The 17,111-nt window shown below is 28.4% G+C and overlaps 1 protein-coding gene across 4 annotated transcripts; it reads right to left on the bottom strand.

Moving 5' to 3' along the window:
• Positions 1-4,149: 4,149 nt before the first annotated feature.
• On the bottom strand, positions 4,150-15,893 carry LOC100198162 (uncharacterized). 4 transcript variants are annotated; one of them, XM_065793185.1, is made up of 3 exons: positions 15,585-15,893; positions 7,327-7,379; positions 4,150-6,958 (listed from the first exon to the last, which is right to left on the bottom strand). In XM_065793185.1, the coding sequence occupies exon 3, from the start codon at positions 6,944-6,946 to the stop codon at positions 4,346-4,348; it is 2,601 nt and encodes an 866-aa protein (XP_065649257.1). In that variant the 5' UTR covers positions 6,947-6,958; positions 7,327-7,379; positions 15,585-15,893; the 3' UTR covers positions 4,150-4,345. The 4 variants fall into 4 exon arrangements, with proteins under 4 accessions (XP_065649257.1, XP_065649258.1, XP_065649256.1 ...); XM_065793186.1 differs by lacking the exon at positions 15,585-15,893 and adding an exon at positions 14,908-14,962; XM_065793184.1 differs by lacking the exon at positions 15,585-15,893 and adding an exon at positions 12,299-12,405.
• Positions 15,894-17,111: the final 1,218 nt, after the last annotated feature.

Below are 17,111 nucleotides of genomic sequence, written 5' to 3'. Positions count from 1 at the left end.
TCCTTCTAGACAAAACAAGTGCAACTCGACAAAATGTTGACCAAACTGTATTTCGCTATCAATATTTCGTGGCGAATCCTTTGTTGTCGATCACAGCCTTGCATCTTCGAGGCATAGATTCGATCAGGTGATCAATGAAACTTTGTGGAATCGCTGCCCAGGTCTTTTGGATTTGTTCAAACAGTTGATCCTTATTACGAACACCTTCACGATTAATTCTGCGGTTGACGATCTCCCACAGGTTCTCGATAGGGTTGAGATCCGGAGATTGAGGCGGCCAATCCATCACCGATAGGTGATTATCTTAAAACCACTGCTTGACTACTTTTGCAGTGTGTTTCGGATCGTTGTCTTGCTGAAAAACCCATTTTATTGGCATATTCCATTCAACATGAGGTAACATAACATCTTTCAGGATATTTTTATACGTGAAACGGTCCATTATTCCGTCGTTTCGATTTATTTGACCTTGACCGTTAGCAGAAAAACACCCCAAAACCATTACATTGCCTTTACCATGCTTCACGGTCTTATATCAGTAACGTATATCAAGGCGTTTTCTGGCCGGTCGACATACACGGCAAATACCATCGCTCCCAATGATGTTGAACTTCGATTCATCACTGAACAGGGCAGTTCGCCATTTCTGCACATTCCAGTCAATATGAGATATAGCAAACAGGAGTCTTTTCTTCTGGTTTTTTAGTGAAATCAGCGGTTTCTTTGCAGGGCGTCGAGAAAACAATCCGGCTTCAACAGCACGTCGTCTGATTGTTCGATACAGGCAGCTCTAATTGCTTTTGTATCTCCACTGATGATATCCAGGGATCCTTCTTGATGGATCTGACGATCATAGAATCCTCTCTAGAAGTGGTGGAACGCGGTCTTCCACCTTTGTTATCTGCTGCCAACTTCTCCGTAGAACGATATTTGGAACATAGTCTTGATATTTTTTCACGTGATATTTATCACAAATACTTTTTTGTGACATTCCACTTACGTAATCGCCAATAATTTTCTTTCTTAGTTCCAATCCAAGACTGTCGGGGGCCATTTTTGCACTTGAAGTCATAAAAATAATAAAAATAAATAATCACGCTTCTCAAGGCTTACCGTGTTACATTTACCTTGTGATAATACAATAATGCTCTGTGGAACACAACGTCTTGGTTGGATGTGGACTGTATTGATGTAATGAAACACTTGTTGTATTTCACTTCTTGTATTGTTGTTCTTCGATAAAACACTTTAATAAAACTCACTTCGATAAACTGTCTTGATAACACTGACTGATTGACCTCCATATACTAACTGAATTACATGTCGATTTACATGTCTCTTATATAGTAAAATGAACCTGTGTGAACCTGTTCTGGAAGATTCTAGATGCTTCTTTTTGATGCTTCTGGATGCGTCTGGATGCTTCTGAATGTTTCTGGATATTTCTGGATGCTACTGGATGCTTCCAGATTCTTCTTCTGGAAACTTCTGGAAGCTTCTGCATACTTCTGGAAACTTCTGGAAACTTCTGAAAACTTCCTTTAGTTATTAAAAAACTTCCGTGACGTTGACACGGACCAGACTTAAGAAAATGAAACAAACCAAAAAAGTTGCACTTGTTTTGTCCGCTGCAAAATGGCACTTGTCAACGAAATTCTGCCTGTGTGCTGTCACCTGTCAGCTGATTGCTCATGTCATGGCATGCTATGACTCCAGACTCCCGAACTGTTTGCTGTGGTAGTATAGTTCGTTTCGTTTTAAAGACATGTAAAATTAGGAACACTTTTTAGCATCGTTCGATGTTGGTTGCAAATGTTTTGTCCCATACTGTATATTCATACACAAATGTCCAGATTGAATAGAAAGTCATTCCCATCAATTCGGTGTTAAAGAAAATAGCTCAACGCAGAATTTCTTCTGAGTGAAACAATAAAGCACTGCAAACATAACAACTCACCACTATATCCACCAGTCTAGTCGCCAACAAAGTTTTTGACAGTTGTAATCGCGAATTACTATTTGAGAAACTCTATTACCAGAAAAAAAAATCCCAATCTCATCACTATATCAAACAGGTACTTCTAGTAAATCATATCTTAGATGTACATCAAAAAAATTTATGCTTTCTCAGGTAGTGCGTCAAGGATCCATACTGCCTCATCTTTACAATATCTACGCTGAAAATTTTCTAGAGAAAATTGTTTCAAAACCAAAAGTTGGAACTTCAATAAATGGGGTATACATAAGTGTCATTGTGTATGCTGATGATATAGTTTTACAAAGTTCCACTATATCTGGTCTTCAGAATCTTACTAACATTGTTAAAAAGTATGGAATATCGAACTTTATTAAACTAAATAGAGAAAAAACTGAATTTTTAATATCTGGAATAAGCTCGATTACAAATAGCGTTAATTACACTGATAAACAAATAAAATTTTATTGTACATATCTTGTTAACTTGGTGGTTTTTTAAAACAAATTAAATATGCTGATTTCAAATATGCAAACCATTTTTCACCATCACGTCAAGTTGTAAAGATATTTGGGTTCAAATCTTTAGTATTTAAGGTAAAGTCCCTAATATTGTCGAAAAAAAAGTTATTCAAAAGTATGTCAACCTGGGTCTCAAAAAAAAGCGTATTTTCATAGAGATTTTAGAAAAGATAAATATTTTTACTTAAAATTTATTGACAAAAAAAATTATGTGAAAAAATGCTAAAGACTTTTAAAAAAAATTTAACAAAATGTTTCTCAGCAATAATACAAAAAGTACTTATTTTTATTACAAACAAATACCATTTTTAAAATCTCTATGAAAATACGTTTCTTTTGAGACCCAGGTTGACATACTTTTACATAACTTTTTTTTCGACAATATTAGGGACTTTACCTTAAATACTAAAGATTTGAACCCAAATATCTTTACAACTTGACGTGATGATGAAAAATGGTTTGCGTATTTGAAATTAGCATATTTAATTTGTTTTAAAGAACCACCTAGTTAACAAGATATGCACAATAAAATTTTATTTGTTTATCAGTATTGTATTAACGGTGCTCCTATCAAGTCTCAACGCAATCTAAAACATCTTGGTTTCCTTTGGGATAATAAGAACAAAAATATGATAGCAACACTCCAAAAAACAAATGTAACTAAACGTGTAACACAATTTTTATCTGTTGCAAGAGCTCTTATAAGAAATAGACTTCGCTTTTGCCAGCCTGCTACTTCCTTAGCTGTCCCAACGTTGTTATACGGATTAGAACTGTGTGGAAGCAGCAATAAGTTTTTAAATAGCGTTGATATAGTTGAACGATCTATCTTAAAATCTTTCTTTAATGTTTCAAAGCAAAGTAGAAATTACCTGCATTCTTATTTCAAAGTAGACGCTATGTTAGCCATTCTTTTTCGCAACAAATTAAACCGATTTATCAGGCTTGTAAACAATCCCATGTTACTCGATTATACGAACTCAGATGCCGCTTATGAACAATCAACGATCATTTGTGGGTGAGGTATTGACAATATGCAAGAAAGTTAATATAAACATGTTCGAGGGTAAAAAAATTATAATTGCACGCACTCAGGAAGTATTGGAGGCCAATGTTGTGGCGATAATTTTTGGATAAAAATCTTTTTACAATCCGGCAGTTGAAATTGGACTGATGTACGCAGCCTTGAGTTATACCTTTCTTGTACAATTTGTTTCAGTCCGATCGGATATATACCTGTTGATTTGAGTCTCAATACAAAATGCTCATTTTCAATGCATACTCCTAACAATTAGTTTATTTACGAACTTTGCATGAATCTATTTTGAAACATTTCTGACGCTTCTATTTGAGTCGTATTTTAGCACATTTAAATTCAGATCACAGGAATTTAAACAATAATAAGATTTGTATGAATTCTTGATTTTAAGATGGAAAATCAAAGATAATTGCTTCAAATATTCACTACTTACAAGTGCTTAATTACACGGAAGTAGGGGACGTTTATAAATTTAAGGGAGAAAAATCCCCCTCTTCCAAAAAATCTTTATAAATTTATAAGTTTATAAATTTAAGGGAGAAAAATCCACCCCTCCCTTCAGCGGAATTTGCAAAAAAAAAAAAAATCTTTATTTCAAAATGTCCAGTGAGCTTAGTGTGTTGACTGCAGATTTTCATGTTTACCTTAATTACATATATTGAAGTGAAAAAAAAAAAAAAATCTAATTAGTTAATAGAAAACCTTTCAATCCCATTCATTATATAAGAATTTCAAATTTTTTTAAACTAATGCTGATTGAATTACACTTTATTTTACCTTCTTCAAAAAAACAAAGCATTACAAACAAACTCAACTAGTGCTAATTGTATTATATTGCTCAGATAATTGTGTAATAATTTGTCTAATTTCTTTTCTCTTATTTGCAACTATTTCTAAAGTAAACCAATGTTCGAGATGAATTGGAAACTTAAAGTTTGTAATGGGCAATTTAAAGAATGATTCAACATATTGTAATAGAAAGATGCCACAATCGCAATCGTTGTTTTGGCGTGGTATAATCGGATACGAACCACTCATAGAAACTTTGTCAAATGTCTTTAATACTTTAGTAGTTTTACGGTTAATCCACTCCATAGAAATATAGTTTCGCAAATTAGTAAAAACCGATGAATGTCCCCCACCAGTAAGAGAATCAAATAATAATATACAAGGTCTAACAAAAGTTTCTTCATAATCATTAGCCTGTTTGTGTCGAGTTTGTTCTTTAATAGCTGCTACTTCAGGTTGAGTCAATGTGTTTTCTTGTAGTGATTTTGAATTAATATTTAGCTCATTTAAATTTGCAGGACTTGGCTCTGGAGACGAGTCATATGAAACTAATCTTTTATTTACTTCAGGAGGAGCATTTGTATTAATAAGTTCATTCTGTGGTTTATTCATAATAAAATTAGTAGAATCATTTACATTCATATCGGCCTGGCATGGAGATGCAGAAACCTCTTTTGAATCTTCATCAGAATCTTCTTCTCCAACTACTTCATCAGAAGAAATATCATTCCCAGTTGATCCAGGAAAGCATATTATTGCTAAAAACCAATGAGAATGTTCATTAATAGGAATCACTACAAAATCTTTTTCAAATATGTCAACATTTCGTGTCCATTTTTTAACTTGATCATGCATTTGAACAGGATTAGGTTTAGGTGACTGCTTTTGGGTTAAACGTTTATAGAAATATGAATTGAAAATATATGTTCGTTCTTTTTGTTGAGATGTTAAAATGTTATCAAAAATATATTTCAAATAGAAGTCAATTATGATGTCATTTAAGTATGTGCCATCTTGTAAGCATAACAAATCTTCATTAGTTATCGGTATCCCTCCACTCCCGATAGTTTTTGTGGGTAGTGGATACACAAGAACTGTCTGCACTGGAGAGTAAACAATTTCTTTTTGACAAACGTCGAACTTTAATTTTTCAACTAAGAAACATGCATCTGCATGTGATAATATTGTTAATTTAGTCCACGGTAAGATACACTGGCTAAACTGGTGCACTTCCTTGATAGCATCACAATCATTTTTGAAAGCAAAAGCTAATGCAAGAACAATAAAACGCTTCTGAAGGTTATCTGATTTTGGAACTAATACATCTTTTCCTATACGCTGACAAGCTACTTCCGAAAATCTTTCAGCAGTTTCAATTGCAACAATTGAAGGTACTCTACCAAAATAAACAAGTACTCGTTGTACATCTTTTTGGCCAACAGAAAGAGTATATTTCTCTGTAACAGTAGTTTCTCTATTAATGCTACACTCTAAGCTTAAATAAATACGACTCCTTACGATATTTGTTGGTGATATGGCACGACCGTATAATTCACCAAACATTGCCTTATTACAATCAAACTTGTATTCATTTGGTAACTGAGTTGGTTGCACAACTATTGGATAAATAATTGTTGGTTTTTCAAAACAACTACCATATTGAACCTTTTGCTCTACAGAAGTGCTTTTCATTTCATCCGATGCTACACAGTGTTCATCATCACTAGAAACTAAATCAATAGTCTCTGCAGGTTTAATTTTTTTATAAGGTCTAACAATTTTTGTGCTGTTGGAACGTCTTTTATTCTCGTTAATTGCAAGATCACCAGGCACCAGATTCCCAGGTACACTTGTCAATATTGATTCGTTTACACTTTTATCACCACAAAACAAATTTTTAGCTGATTGGAAAGAGTTATCTGTTGAATCAATAAGTTGAATAGGGAAAACTTTTTCGCATCTTAAACACTTTAACAAGTTTTTAATATCTTGTTGACTATTTAATGTTTTGCAATACGGGCAGATAGCTTTTGAACAATTTAAAACTGTATTAATTGTAAGCATACCTGTTTGTTTATCATCTTGTGATTTACTAACATTTGATAAGCAGAGTTGAACAGAGGGGGAACTTGAATTGTTCGTCAATACACCGGTATTTAAGGAAACTGTTGAGGTGAAAACAGTTGGAGTGAAATCTTCGATTTTAATATCATCTTTTTTTCCAGCAGAAATCGTATGTGGTATATTTGTCTTATTTGTATTTGCAGGTAAACTCACTATGCTTGTTTCTGTCCCAGTTATATTTTTACATAACAAATTTTCCGGATTTTTTTGAATGTTAACTCTTTTATTTCCTTTAGGTTGTAAATTCCCTTTTTTTTGTATATTTGTACCAATAACTTCTTTAGATAAAACACTTCCAGCATTTTGACTAATTAACACAGGGCGTGCATGTAGAAATCTGTTTTTTACAAAAACTGTTTGATCAACTTTTTTTTTTTTTTTGGAAGGAGTTTGTTTTGATTCTGTATTCTCTAGTAAACTGACAGGCTCTGAACCATTACTTGAAACAACTTGTAGCAATGCATTTTTAACTCGAGTTTCATGGCTAACGTCAGACATTCTTTGTTTGTCCTAGGATAATTTACATAACTTAAGTTTGTTAAATTGGTGCAGTCCATTAATTATGTCAACAAATTTTTGGCGATTCTTACCTCCGCTCCCCTTTGTCAACTATTTGTCCAACTTCCAGAGACCATATAAAATTAATTTTTTTAAATAAATTTAAATTTTTAAATAACTGAATCTTTTTAAAAAAATATTATGACAACATTTTTTTTTGACTTTCCCTCCTCTTTCTCAACAAATGTTAAAAATTTTTAGACCCCCTCTCCTCTATTTTGTTGACATAATTAATGGACAGCCGCATACCATATTTTTGAATAAAATTCCATTAAAAATATGTATAAATTTTTTATTTATTCAATTATCAAATAAATCACCTTGGATAAATCTTTTATTTAAATACATGTTTACGCATGGTGAAACATATCAACTAAAGAATTCACAGAGAATTGAATACTAAGCATATACTTTATTTTTAATACAAATAAATAAACATAACAGACATAATAGAATTTATTTTTATAAATAAACAAAATAGACATCAGATCTTGAATAACCAAGGAGGGTAAAATAGAGGAAAATGTAAATTAAAACAATTAGAGAGGATTGGAATAGTAGGATTAGAAAAAAAATGATAACCTGGTTTTGTTCTCTCAATGCCTGAGGGTACATAATATACATGCAAATTTACATTAGTAATTAAAAACTTTCAAAAGCTAATACCTAATCTTTATTATTGACAAATAATGTGTAAAAATTATGGCTTGTCATCAATGGCCCCTTGGCCTGACCAAAGACTCAAGTAAGAATGGTAATTTACTATAAGTCATTTGTGAGACAAAACAACTATTTTTCGGTTTCCCTTTTCAGGTAGATAAATAAGTTGCTTATGATAAGCCACTATTTTCTACTTTGTATTACATGCATACATGGTAAAACCATTGTATCAAATTTTTTGTTGCCAACTATATTAAGGTCAGCAAATTATTGCCGACATCATTTTTGTTAATTAAAAGAGCTGTATATATATATATATATATATATATATATATATATATATATATATATATATATATATATATATATATATATATATATATATATATATATACTTTATACATATATATATATATATATATATATATATATATATATATATATATATATATATATATATATATATATGTAAATTATGTTAGTGTATTTTACAAATAGAGTGCTCAATGTTCTTAAAGAACAGAGCAATAATTAATTAGTAAAAAACACTTATCTAACTTTTATCTTCTACTCGGAGTTTCACCATCGCTGGATCATCAGGAAGAGTTACTAAATCTCAAAAAAAATTCAATTTATAGAAAAAAATATTTTACAGGAAGTTATAAATTATTATAAAAAATTATAAAAAATTTTTAATTACAATATTTTTTTGTTAACGGGAAGTTACAGAAAGTAATTATGAAATAATTTTCTTTGGAATGGGGATAGTTTAATTTGGTCATTTGTTTTTATAATTTTTTAAGAGGTATTTATTTTCGTGCCTACATTTAGAAATTAATTCAGATTTTTTATTTAATAAATTTTCTTGATTCAAATGAGTAATTATTTCAAATTTTTCTTGCAAGAAAAATTTGAAATAATTACTCATTTGAATCAAGAAAATTTATTAAATAAAAAATCTGAATTAATTTCTAAATGTAGGCACGAAAATAAATACCTCTTAAAAAATTATAAAAACAAATGACCAAATTAAACTATCCCCATTCCAAAGAAAATTATTTCATAATTACTTTCTGTAACTTCCCGTTAACAAAAAAATATTGTAATTAAAAATTTTTTATAATTTTTTATAATAATTTATAACTTCCTGTAAAATATTTTTTTCTATAAATTGAATTTTTTTTGAGATTTAGTAACTCTTCCTGATGATCCAGCGATGGTGAAACTCCGAGTAGAAGATAAAAGTTAGATAAGTGTTTTTTACTAATTTATATATATATATATATATATATATATATATATGTAACGAATCGATGTAGCATCACTTCTCGCATGTTTTACCTATTTGTCAGTAGATGCAGTGGCACTCACATAATTTTTCAGTCAATGTAGCAACACTCCTTGCATGTTCTATTAATTTGTCAGCCGTGCATGTAAAAAGTAAAAAAAAATAAAAACATTTAGAATAATTTTATTTTTATTAAAAAAAAATATTCCAGGCTATTAAATTGAATTTTAGTGGCTTTTTTAAAAAAGATAAAAGTTAGTTATTTTTTAAAACTAAACTTAATGGTTTTTACATAAAGTGTAATAGATTTTGTCATCTTTAAACACAAAAAGTTGTTAAGGGCTGTAAATGTCTCTCAAAAATGGAACTCTGCAAAATACAATGGCTAATATGCAAATGTTAAAATAATAACATATAACTTAATGTTGATGTAAACTAGACAATATGCAACTACAAAAAAAAAATGTATTAATTAAAAATAATTTTTCTTAACTTATAAAAATGAGCACAAAAAAAGTAAATGTAAGAAAACGCATGTATAAGTTCTAAAAAAATAATATTACACAAGGAAAACTGTTTACTTATTATCATTTTAAAGCAGAAAATGTTCCGAAAACAACTGTATAATGTAATTGTATAATTGTAAAATTAAAAGATATTAAAGTGGAGTGAGTGCAGAAAATTAAAAAAAATTGAAAGGAAATGGCACAAAAATAACAAATAGTAAAGTCAACCAGCTGGCTGCTTATTTTGACAATAATCCCAAAGCAGCCAATAGAAAAGGAGTCAAAAAATTTCAAATTTTGATTGCACGCTCATAAATTGTTGAAAACAAAGATAAACATCAAACATCGTCACCAGAAATCAATAGCAAAATGGTTTGAGCAGCAAAACCTCTAAATGCGAATGCTTATATAAAAAATTTTATATCGGTTATTTTGCTTTGCTAAACTCAGTTGTTGGGAATGATGGCTATTACTCCAGTGACCCCAGGAAAGCTTCTCCAGACCTCAAGTATAAAAGAAAAGCTTAGTTTGAAAGCAAAGTATTGGTATGGCTTGCAATTAGCACCAATGATATGAATAGACAAAAATATGGACAAAAAGATTGCATTGAAATTCAATCAATCTGGCTATTCTGTTAATAAAAATATGGACAAAAAAGATTGCATTGAAAATATTTTGATTACGTTCTTACATGAAAAATCACCTAGACAATTACGTGCTTGCCTTGACTTAGCTTCTATTCATTATGCCAAAAATGTCATTGCTTTGTTGGACAGTGAAAGTATTAATTATGTTCTTAAGAAGGATAATCCTGCTAACTGTCCTGAGAGAAGACCAATTAAAGACTTCTGGGTTTATTTGAAAGGTTTAGTCTACAAGGGAATATGGAAAGCCAAAAATGTTCAAAAACTTATTGGAAGAATTAAGTATTGTTTAAAAAAAAAATCACTTCAGAGGTAGTACAACAGTTAGCAAGCTTGACTAAAAGATGCTAGAACGCAGTTCGTTTTAAAGGATTACCAGAAAAGAATTGATTAACAATAATAAACGACCATTATTCTAGCAAAATAATCTTAATTAGATTTTTTTCAAAAAAACTTATAGTTTTTCGGAATAATAATAATTAGATTACACTGATTTGTTGCATTTTCCATAAAAAATTATGAAGCCAGTTTTTTTATGGTTCAAGTTTAAAAGCTTGATTTCTTGATATGGTTAAGAGTCGTGTTTGCAATGTTTTATTCTTATTTTATTAAAATGATTAAATAATAGTTAGAATTTCTTTGAGTAGGTACATTGTTTTGTGCTGGATTTTTTGTTAACTGATTGTCTGCTTCAGTTTATTCCACTATCATAGAATACAGAAATAGGTTTTCAGATAGCTATATATCAACATGCTACTGAAAATAAACTTATATGTAGCTAAGATTGCTTAAAACTCTCCATTGAAAATGAAATCAAAGATTTGTAATTTTGTATTTATTATAATTGAAATTAAAATAAGAAATACCATTTTACTTGGAATATTTATTCAGTCTTTGTCTTTTTTTGAATTCTTTCACCTGGTCTTTCCTTAATGAATATGTGATTTCTTTTTACAAATTATTATAACAAATAAATCTTAACAATACAAGATCCATATTTGATTCCCCACTTTTGGCATTTTTCACTAGTAAAATTGACACTGCTATAGCAAGTCTTTAAAATTTGTTCTGCAAAGTTTTAATTGAAAAAGAATGTTGCAATGTTTGAATAGAATAGGAGAAATAAAATATAGAATATAAAAAAGATAACGTAAAATTAAAAAAATTAAATCTGACAGAGGTTGAATTGGATATATAGGTTCTCTTCTGTATAAAATAACGTTTATTGATTATAAGTTTAACATCCAAATCTTTTTATTTTTATTTTTTACCAATGTAAGGATTATCAAATGTTTGATAAATATTTTCTTACCAGAAAATATTTTTAGAAAATATTATAGAGTATACTTTGGCCAAAATCTTTTTACTAATGCATATTTCTAAAAGAGTCACAAATAGTCTACAACTGGTCATACTTACTAAAACCTAGCTCCAAAGGATCACTTTGTAAATTGGAGCAAAATGATTAAATAATAGTTAGATTTGGAAGTAAGAACAAGAAGTATAGCCTCTTCAAGCAAATCATTCCTAAGAGATACAGTTGGTTGTAGTGTTGCAATTAGAGCATGAGAAGTTTGTTTGATTAATGTAAAATATTTACATTTTGATCAAATTTCAATACAATTTGCAATTTCTCAATAAAGTGTGGGTTTGTCATCACCTTTCACGACAGGATTGCTGAGTTGATTGAATGAATTGAGTTTCCGCTTTGAATAAAGTGGGATAAACAACTTATAAAACAATGATAAAAACTGTGCTGCATTATTTCTTTCAGAAAAATTACTCTATATTGCAGGTGCAGTTGTTTCATCAATTATTGCTATTGTGATGTTGACTACATGTTTGTTTTTTCCAAGATGAACTTGATTTTTCCTTTGTTTATTTTTCCTTGCTTTTTTTTTCAGTTCCTGTTTAGTAATTGATTTTTTATAAAACCTTATGAAATATATTCCCTGCAATGTAACCAGCAGTAACTTTAACTTAGTTTCTGGAAAAATCAAATTAAAAAAAAAAAACAAACATGTTTGTTGTTTCTTACATTTTTATAAAACAGAGTATATCAAATAATAAGTATGTTTTAAATACTCCTCTTACAAACTGGATGATAAATAAATAATTTTCTATCTACAGTATATGCTTTATTAAACTATAAAAATGCATTAGTAGAATGGTTATTGGTAACAACAACTCTTACTTGAAATTCTGATTGGTGCATTATTAATTTCTTTTTTCAAACATAAACCTGTTACGCAAACTCAAGGTGAGGATTTCAGAAAATAAGAATAAATTTTTGAAGTCCTACAATTATAAAAACAAAAACAACTCCTTTATAAAAATTACTTTTTCAATCTTTACTAAAATATTTACCACTTTAAAATTAGGCTGCTTTTTGCAAATACATCTTATCCACAAGAAACAGGCAATCACTTAATACACTTTTTTTTTCAATGATTTTTCTAACATACTACAGTTTGTTAATTTGTAATTTTCACCACTGCGAAACCCTTTAGGTAAAAAAGTATGATGGCCTTTATAAGACAATAAAAAATTAGGAATTTATTAAAAGCTATTGACTCAAAAACAGTTGGTATGCCTGATATTTCTTGGCCTACTGTAATTAAATGGCGTAATTTGTTGCATTTTAATTACTGCATGTTTGAAACATGCAGCATAACAGAGTATTTATTTTGCGTCATTTTAAAAAAATCTTTGTTTTATTCTTAACAACTGCAATTATAATAAATACAAAAATACAAACTTTTAAAATTATATTCAATAGAGAATAGTTTTAGCAATATGTAAGGTTATTTTTAGTATCATGTTGATAAATTTTGATATAGCTATCTGAAAGCCTATTTCAGTATGCTGCATTGTTGAAACAAACTGTCCAGAAAAATATAAAGTAATTACTCAAAAAAAATCTAACTATTATTAAACCATTTTAATAAAGATTAAAATATTTATTTTCCATACTCGAACAGCAAATTCGAGATGTAGTCTTATGATGCACAACATAACTTCTTGAAAGAGTCACAAGTTATATAAAGCATTGGCAAAAATACGTAATTTACTATTTGCTCTTAAAGCTTCTACTCTGATCTTAATAATTTGATCTTGCTCTCATTATTAGTTGTGTAATAATCAAAGTTTTGATTGTGTTTATTAAAGTCCATTATTTTACATTTATCATTATTGAAATCCATGTTCCATTTATATGTCCGTTACACTAACATATCAATATCATTTTTTAACATAACATCACAATCTGTTAAAGAATTAACTGGTGCAATAAGATTGTTATCATTTGCATACAATTTGTACATATACACATCTGCATAGAAATCTGCAAAAATGTTTTATTGTAGTTCCATTTTTGAAGGAACATTTTCTATGTATGTTTTTTTAAAGGCAAAAAGTAAAGAAAAAGATGTAACCCAAGGAAAAAAGCAAACTAATTATCTCACAATTTTGAGAACTTGTTTTCAAAATATAAAATCTGAAACACTTCTGCTTTTAATTAACAATTTCCCCAAAATAACTGAAAAAACTTTTGTTTTATATTTAAAATCTGCAATTTCAAATTAATTAATGTTATGAACAGTATGAACAGAAAATAATTATGTTAGTAAAATTATTAAAGATGCTAATTAGTTTACCTATCAATTTTAGAAATGCCAGATAATTAGAACAGAAAGATAGAATTTTATAACAATCATGTAAGTATTATGTAAGTAAATAAAATCTAGAATTTCAAGAAATTATCATTCAATTGCAATATCATTACTAAATTAAAATTTTAAGATTAAACTTTCAAGGTTAGTCTTTCAATAAGAAATATACGAAATGTATGAAGATAATGTGGATGTTGAAACATGGATGTTGAACTTAAAAAATAAATAAAAAGTTTACTTTTTAATTGAAAAAAATCAATGCTTTTTATAAAAACATATTTCAAATTATTATTTCTCAATAAAAGAATTATTATTTAGGAATTAATCATTAAGTTTTATCAAAAAAAGTAATATTACATAATTTTATTCTTTTCAAAAGAATGCTACTAAACCTGTTGGCAGTAAAACTAGGTTATTCTTTTTAAAATATACTTTTATAATGATTTCAAAATATAGCTTTTCAAGTAACTTTAACTATTGGGTAATCCCAAAAATGAGACTTTTCTTATACTCTTATATATACAGGAACACACACACAGATTTTTATAACTCCATTTGTATTTAAAACTTAATCAGACTTACAAATTTAATTTTATAAGATTTCGAAAAAGGTAGCAAATTATGAAACTTTTTGATTCTAAAAAAGGTTTGAAAACTCAAAATTTTATCCCTCAAAACAAGTTTTAAAAATCTTCACCTTAATTAAAAGACTTTAATTAAATCAATAAATTGTCCACTTTAATCTTGAGGATTAAAGTGGACGGATTTATTATTTAATTAAGGTCTAGTTGTTAGAAAGAACAAATTCTTATACAAACTTTTTAATTTTACCAATAAAAAAAAAAAGTATAACATTTAAAACTGTATTAGGGTTTATTGAGATTTAAAAACAATTTGATATTACTTCTAACTTTATAAATGAAGTTAACTAAAGCCAACAAATTTTTAAATAGGAACAATATGTCTTACTTTAGAAACTTGAAAATATGAAAACCCTAAAAAATGATGCAATTCAAAAATGGTTTACTCTAGATACATAAATCATAACTTTGAAAAGTGAACAAAACATTCAGAAATTTTCTAAATGCTTAATGCACATGTTTGAAGGAAAATAACAGCTAATCCATTTTACCTGATTCCATCAATTAACAATCACTCTGGCTTTAGTTTAAAATTTGTATTAAAAAAAATAAGGTATTAATTACTTAAAATAATTGTATGCTTGAATTTCTTACATATTATTATGCAGATTATTTATTATTAAATGTAACAAGAATAATGTATAATTATCAAATTAACATATCAGAATATTTTTGTATCAATGTTACTGATAATTTCACCTTGTTCTGAGTTAATGCTTATTTAAAATAAGGTGTGATATATACTATTTTTAGACATTAGGAAAGATAAACATGTGTTGCGCATACATAAAAATAAATTTAATAAATTCTCTTAAAAATAAAAATGAAAAGAATTTATTTAAGTCACAATTTATTATGCTATATGATATATCACTGATATAGTATATCAGTGATATAACATAAAAAATTTACTTTAACAGATTCATTTTATTTGTATATTAGTCTTATCTTTAATACCATTTGAAACTTTTTAACTTTAATATTATTTATAAAAGTATTAACTATTAAATAAAAAAGTAAATAAAAGTATTAAATTATTAATATTAAAGTAATACTTATGATGAATTATAAATATTATAAAAGTGAAAACCTAGAAATAAAATTTTAGATAATTTTCTTGTTATGTTTCAAATACTTAAAGCACAAAATAATTTATGTTTTCAAATACCTTAAATAATTTAAATTTCCAAATAAAGTTAAAATAATTCAGAACTTCTTTTATAGAATTACTAATAAAATACAAGTGACTCATAAACTTCTTTTGTTATTATGCAAAATTTCTCCTAATATTTATAGTTGAAGTTAAAAGACCTATTACATAACCAAAAAAAATTAAACAAATACTTTAAATAGCAATAGATCTTTTTCAACTATCAAACATAACTTTAAAATTAAAATTTTTTTCAGAAAGTTTTAATTTGCTAAGAAAACTTAACTCAAGAAACGGGCAAATAATAAAAAAAATAACTGTGGTTTTGATTATTTGTACAAATTTAAAAATTTCAGTTCAGTATTTTCACTCATGTAATGTCGATAACCGGTAATTCGTCGTCCTAATTTGCGTAAGAGATTTATTATCCGGGAGAATAGCCCGATGTTATATCCTGATTTATTGGGCCATTCTATTAATTCCATTGATTATTATATTGTTAATATAATATCGCTCAATTACCAATCACGAGTCACGAATAATGAATAATGAGGCAGGAGTCCCAGTACCAAACCAATGTCACTCAGGCGATGGAGGGGTACTTAAAATTTTCCTAGTCTGAATTGAAACATTTTAAGTCCCGCTCCGTCGCCTGAGTGACATTAGTTTTGAACTAGGACTCCTGGTTCCCTCCAACGCCTGACTGTCGCCTGAGTCTCCTCCGTTACCTGAGTGACATTGGTTTGATACTGGGACTCCTATGATTATTAATCATTCTTTGAATTTGTTTCCTTTTGTTTTATTATTACTTTTACAAACACTTCTATTAAGTATAACATGCAACTAATCTATCACATAATTTTAATTATATTTTTATGTATTCCCTCGTAATTTTTCACTTGTTAATGTCAATTATGTAATTGACAATTTTATAAAACAATAATAAGCACGGGTAAAAAAAGATCTTTTGACGTTGTAATCAGGGAGATTACAACGTCAAAAGATTTTATTCATCTGGTGTGAAACAGAGTACATGAGCTGCACTCGTATACTCTGTCTAAGGTCTTTTAATCTTTTAAGGTTCCATAATTTCTTGAAGAAATCTTGAAAAGCACGTGTCAAGGAAACACAATCATATTTTTCGCTCACACATATAATCTAAAGGTTAGTATTATTCCGCTTGAACAACTTATACCAGAAACGCAGAATTAAGGTGGCATTTTGGTATTACTATTTGTTTGTAATCTTTTACTTGTAATATATATATTTCAGAAATTACTAACATATTACCCAAAAAAAAAAAAAATTGTAAAACTTAACAAAAACTTGCACAATGTCGGAATACTAGTAGTTTCTTTCCGAAGCTAAAATTTTAAATAGAAATTAAAATAGTTGATATTTTATTTAATTTAAACTCATTCAACAACTATTTTTTATTTTTCAATGTTTATAAATGATTTAATACTTTGTAGTGCTTAGTGTTCAAAATTTTAATAAAGTATCAGTTCTTCTGTTAATACTGCGTATTCGTTTTACACTACATGC

The sequence above is a fragment of the Hydra vulgaris genome, chromosome 03, assembly GCF_038396675.1.
Source record: "Hydra vulgaris chromosome 03, alternate assembly HydraT2T_AEP".
In the NCBI taxonomy this organism is placed as follows: domain Eukaryota; kingdom Metazoa; phylum Cnidaria; class Hydrozoa; order Anthoathecata; family Hydridae; genus Hydra; species Hydra vulgaris.
This window is presented reverse-complemented; position numbering and strand designations above follow the sequence as displayed.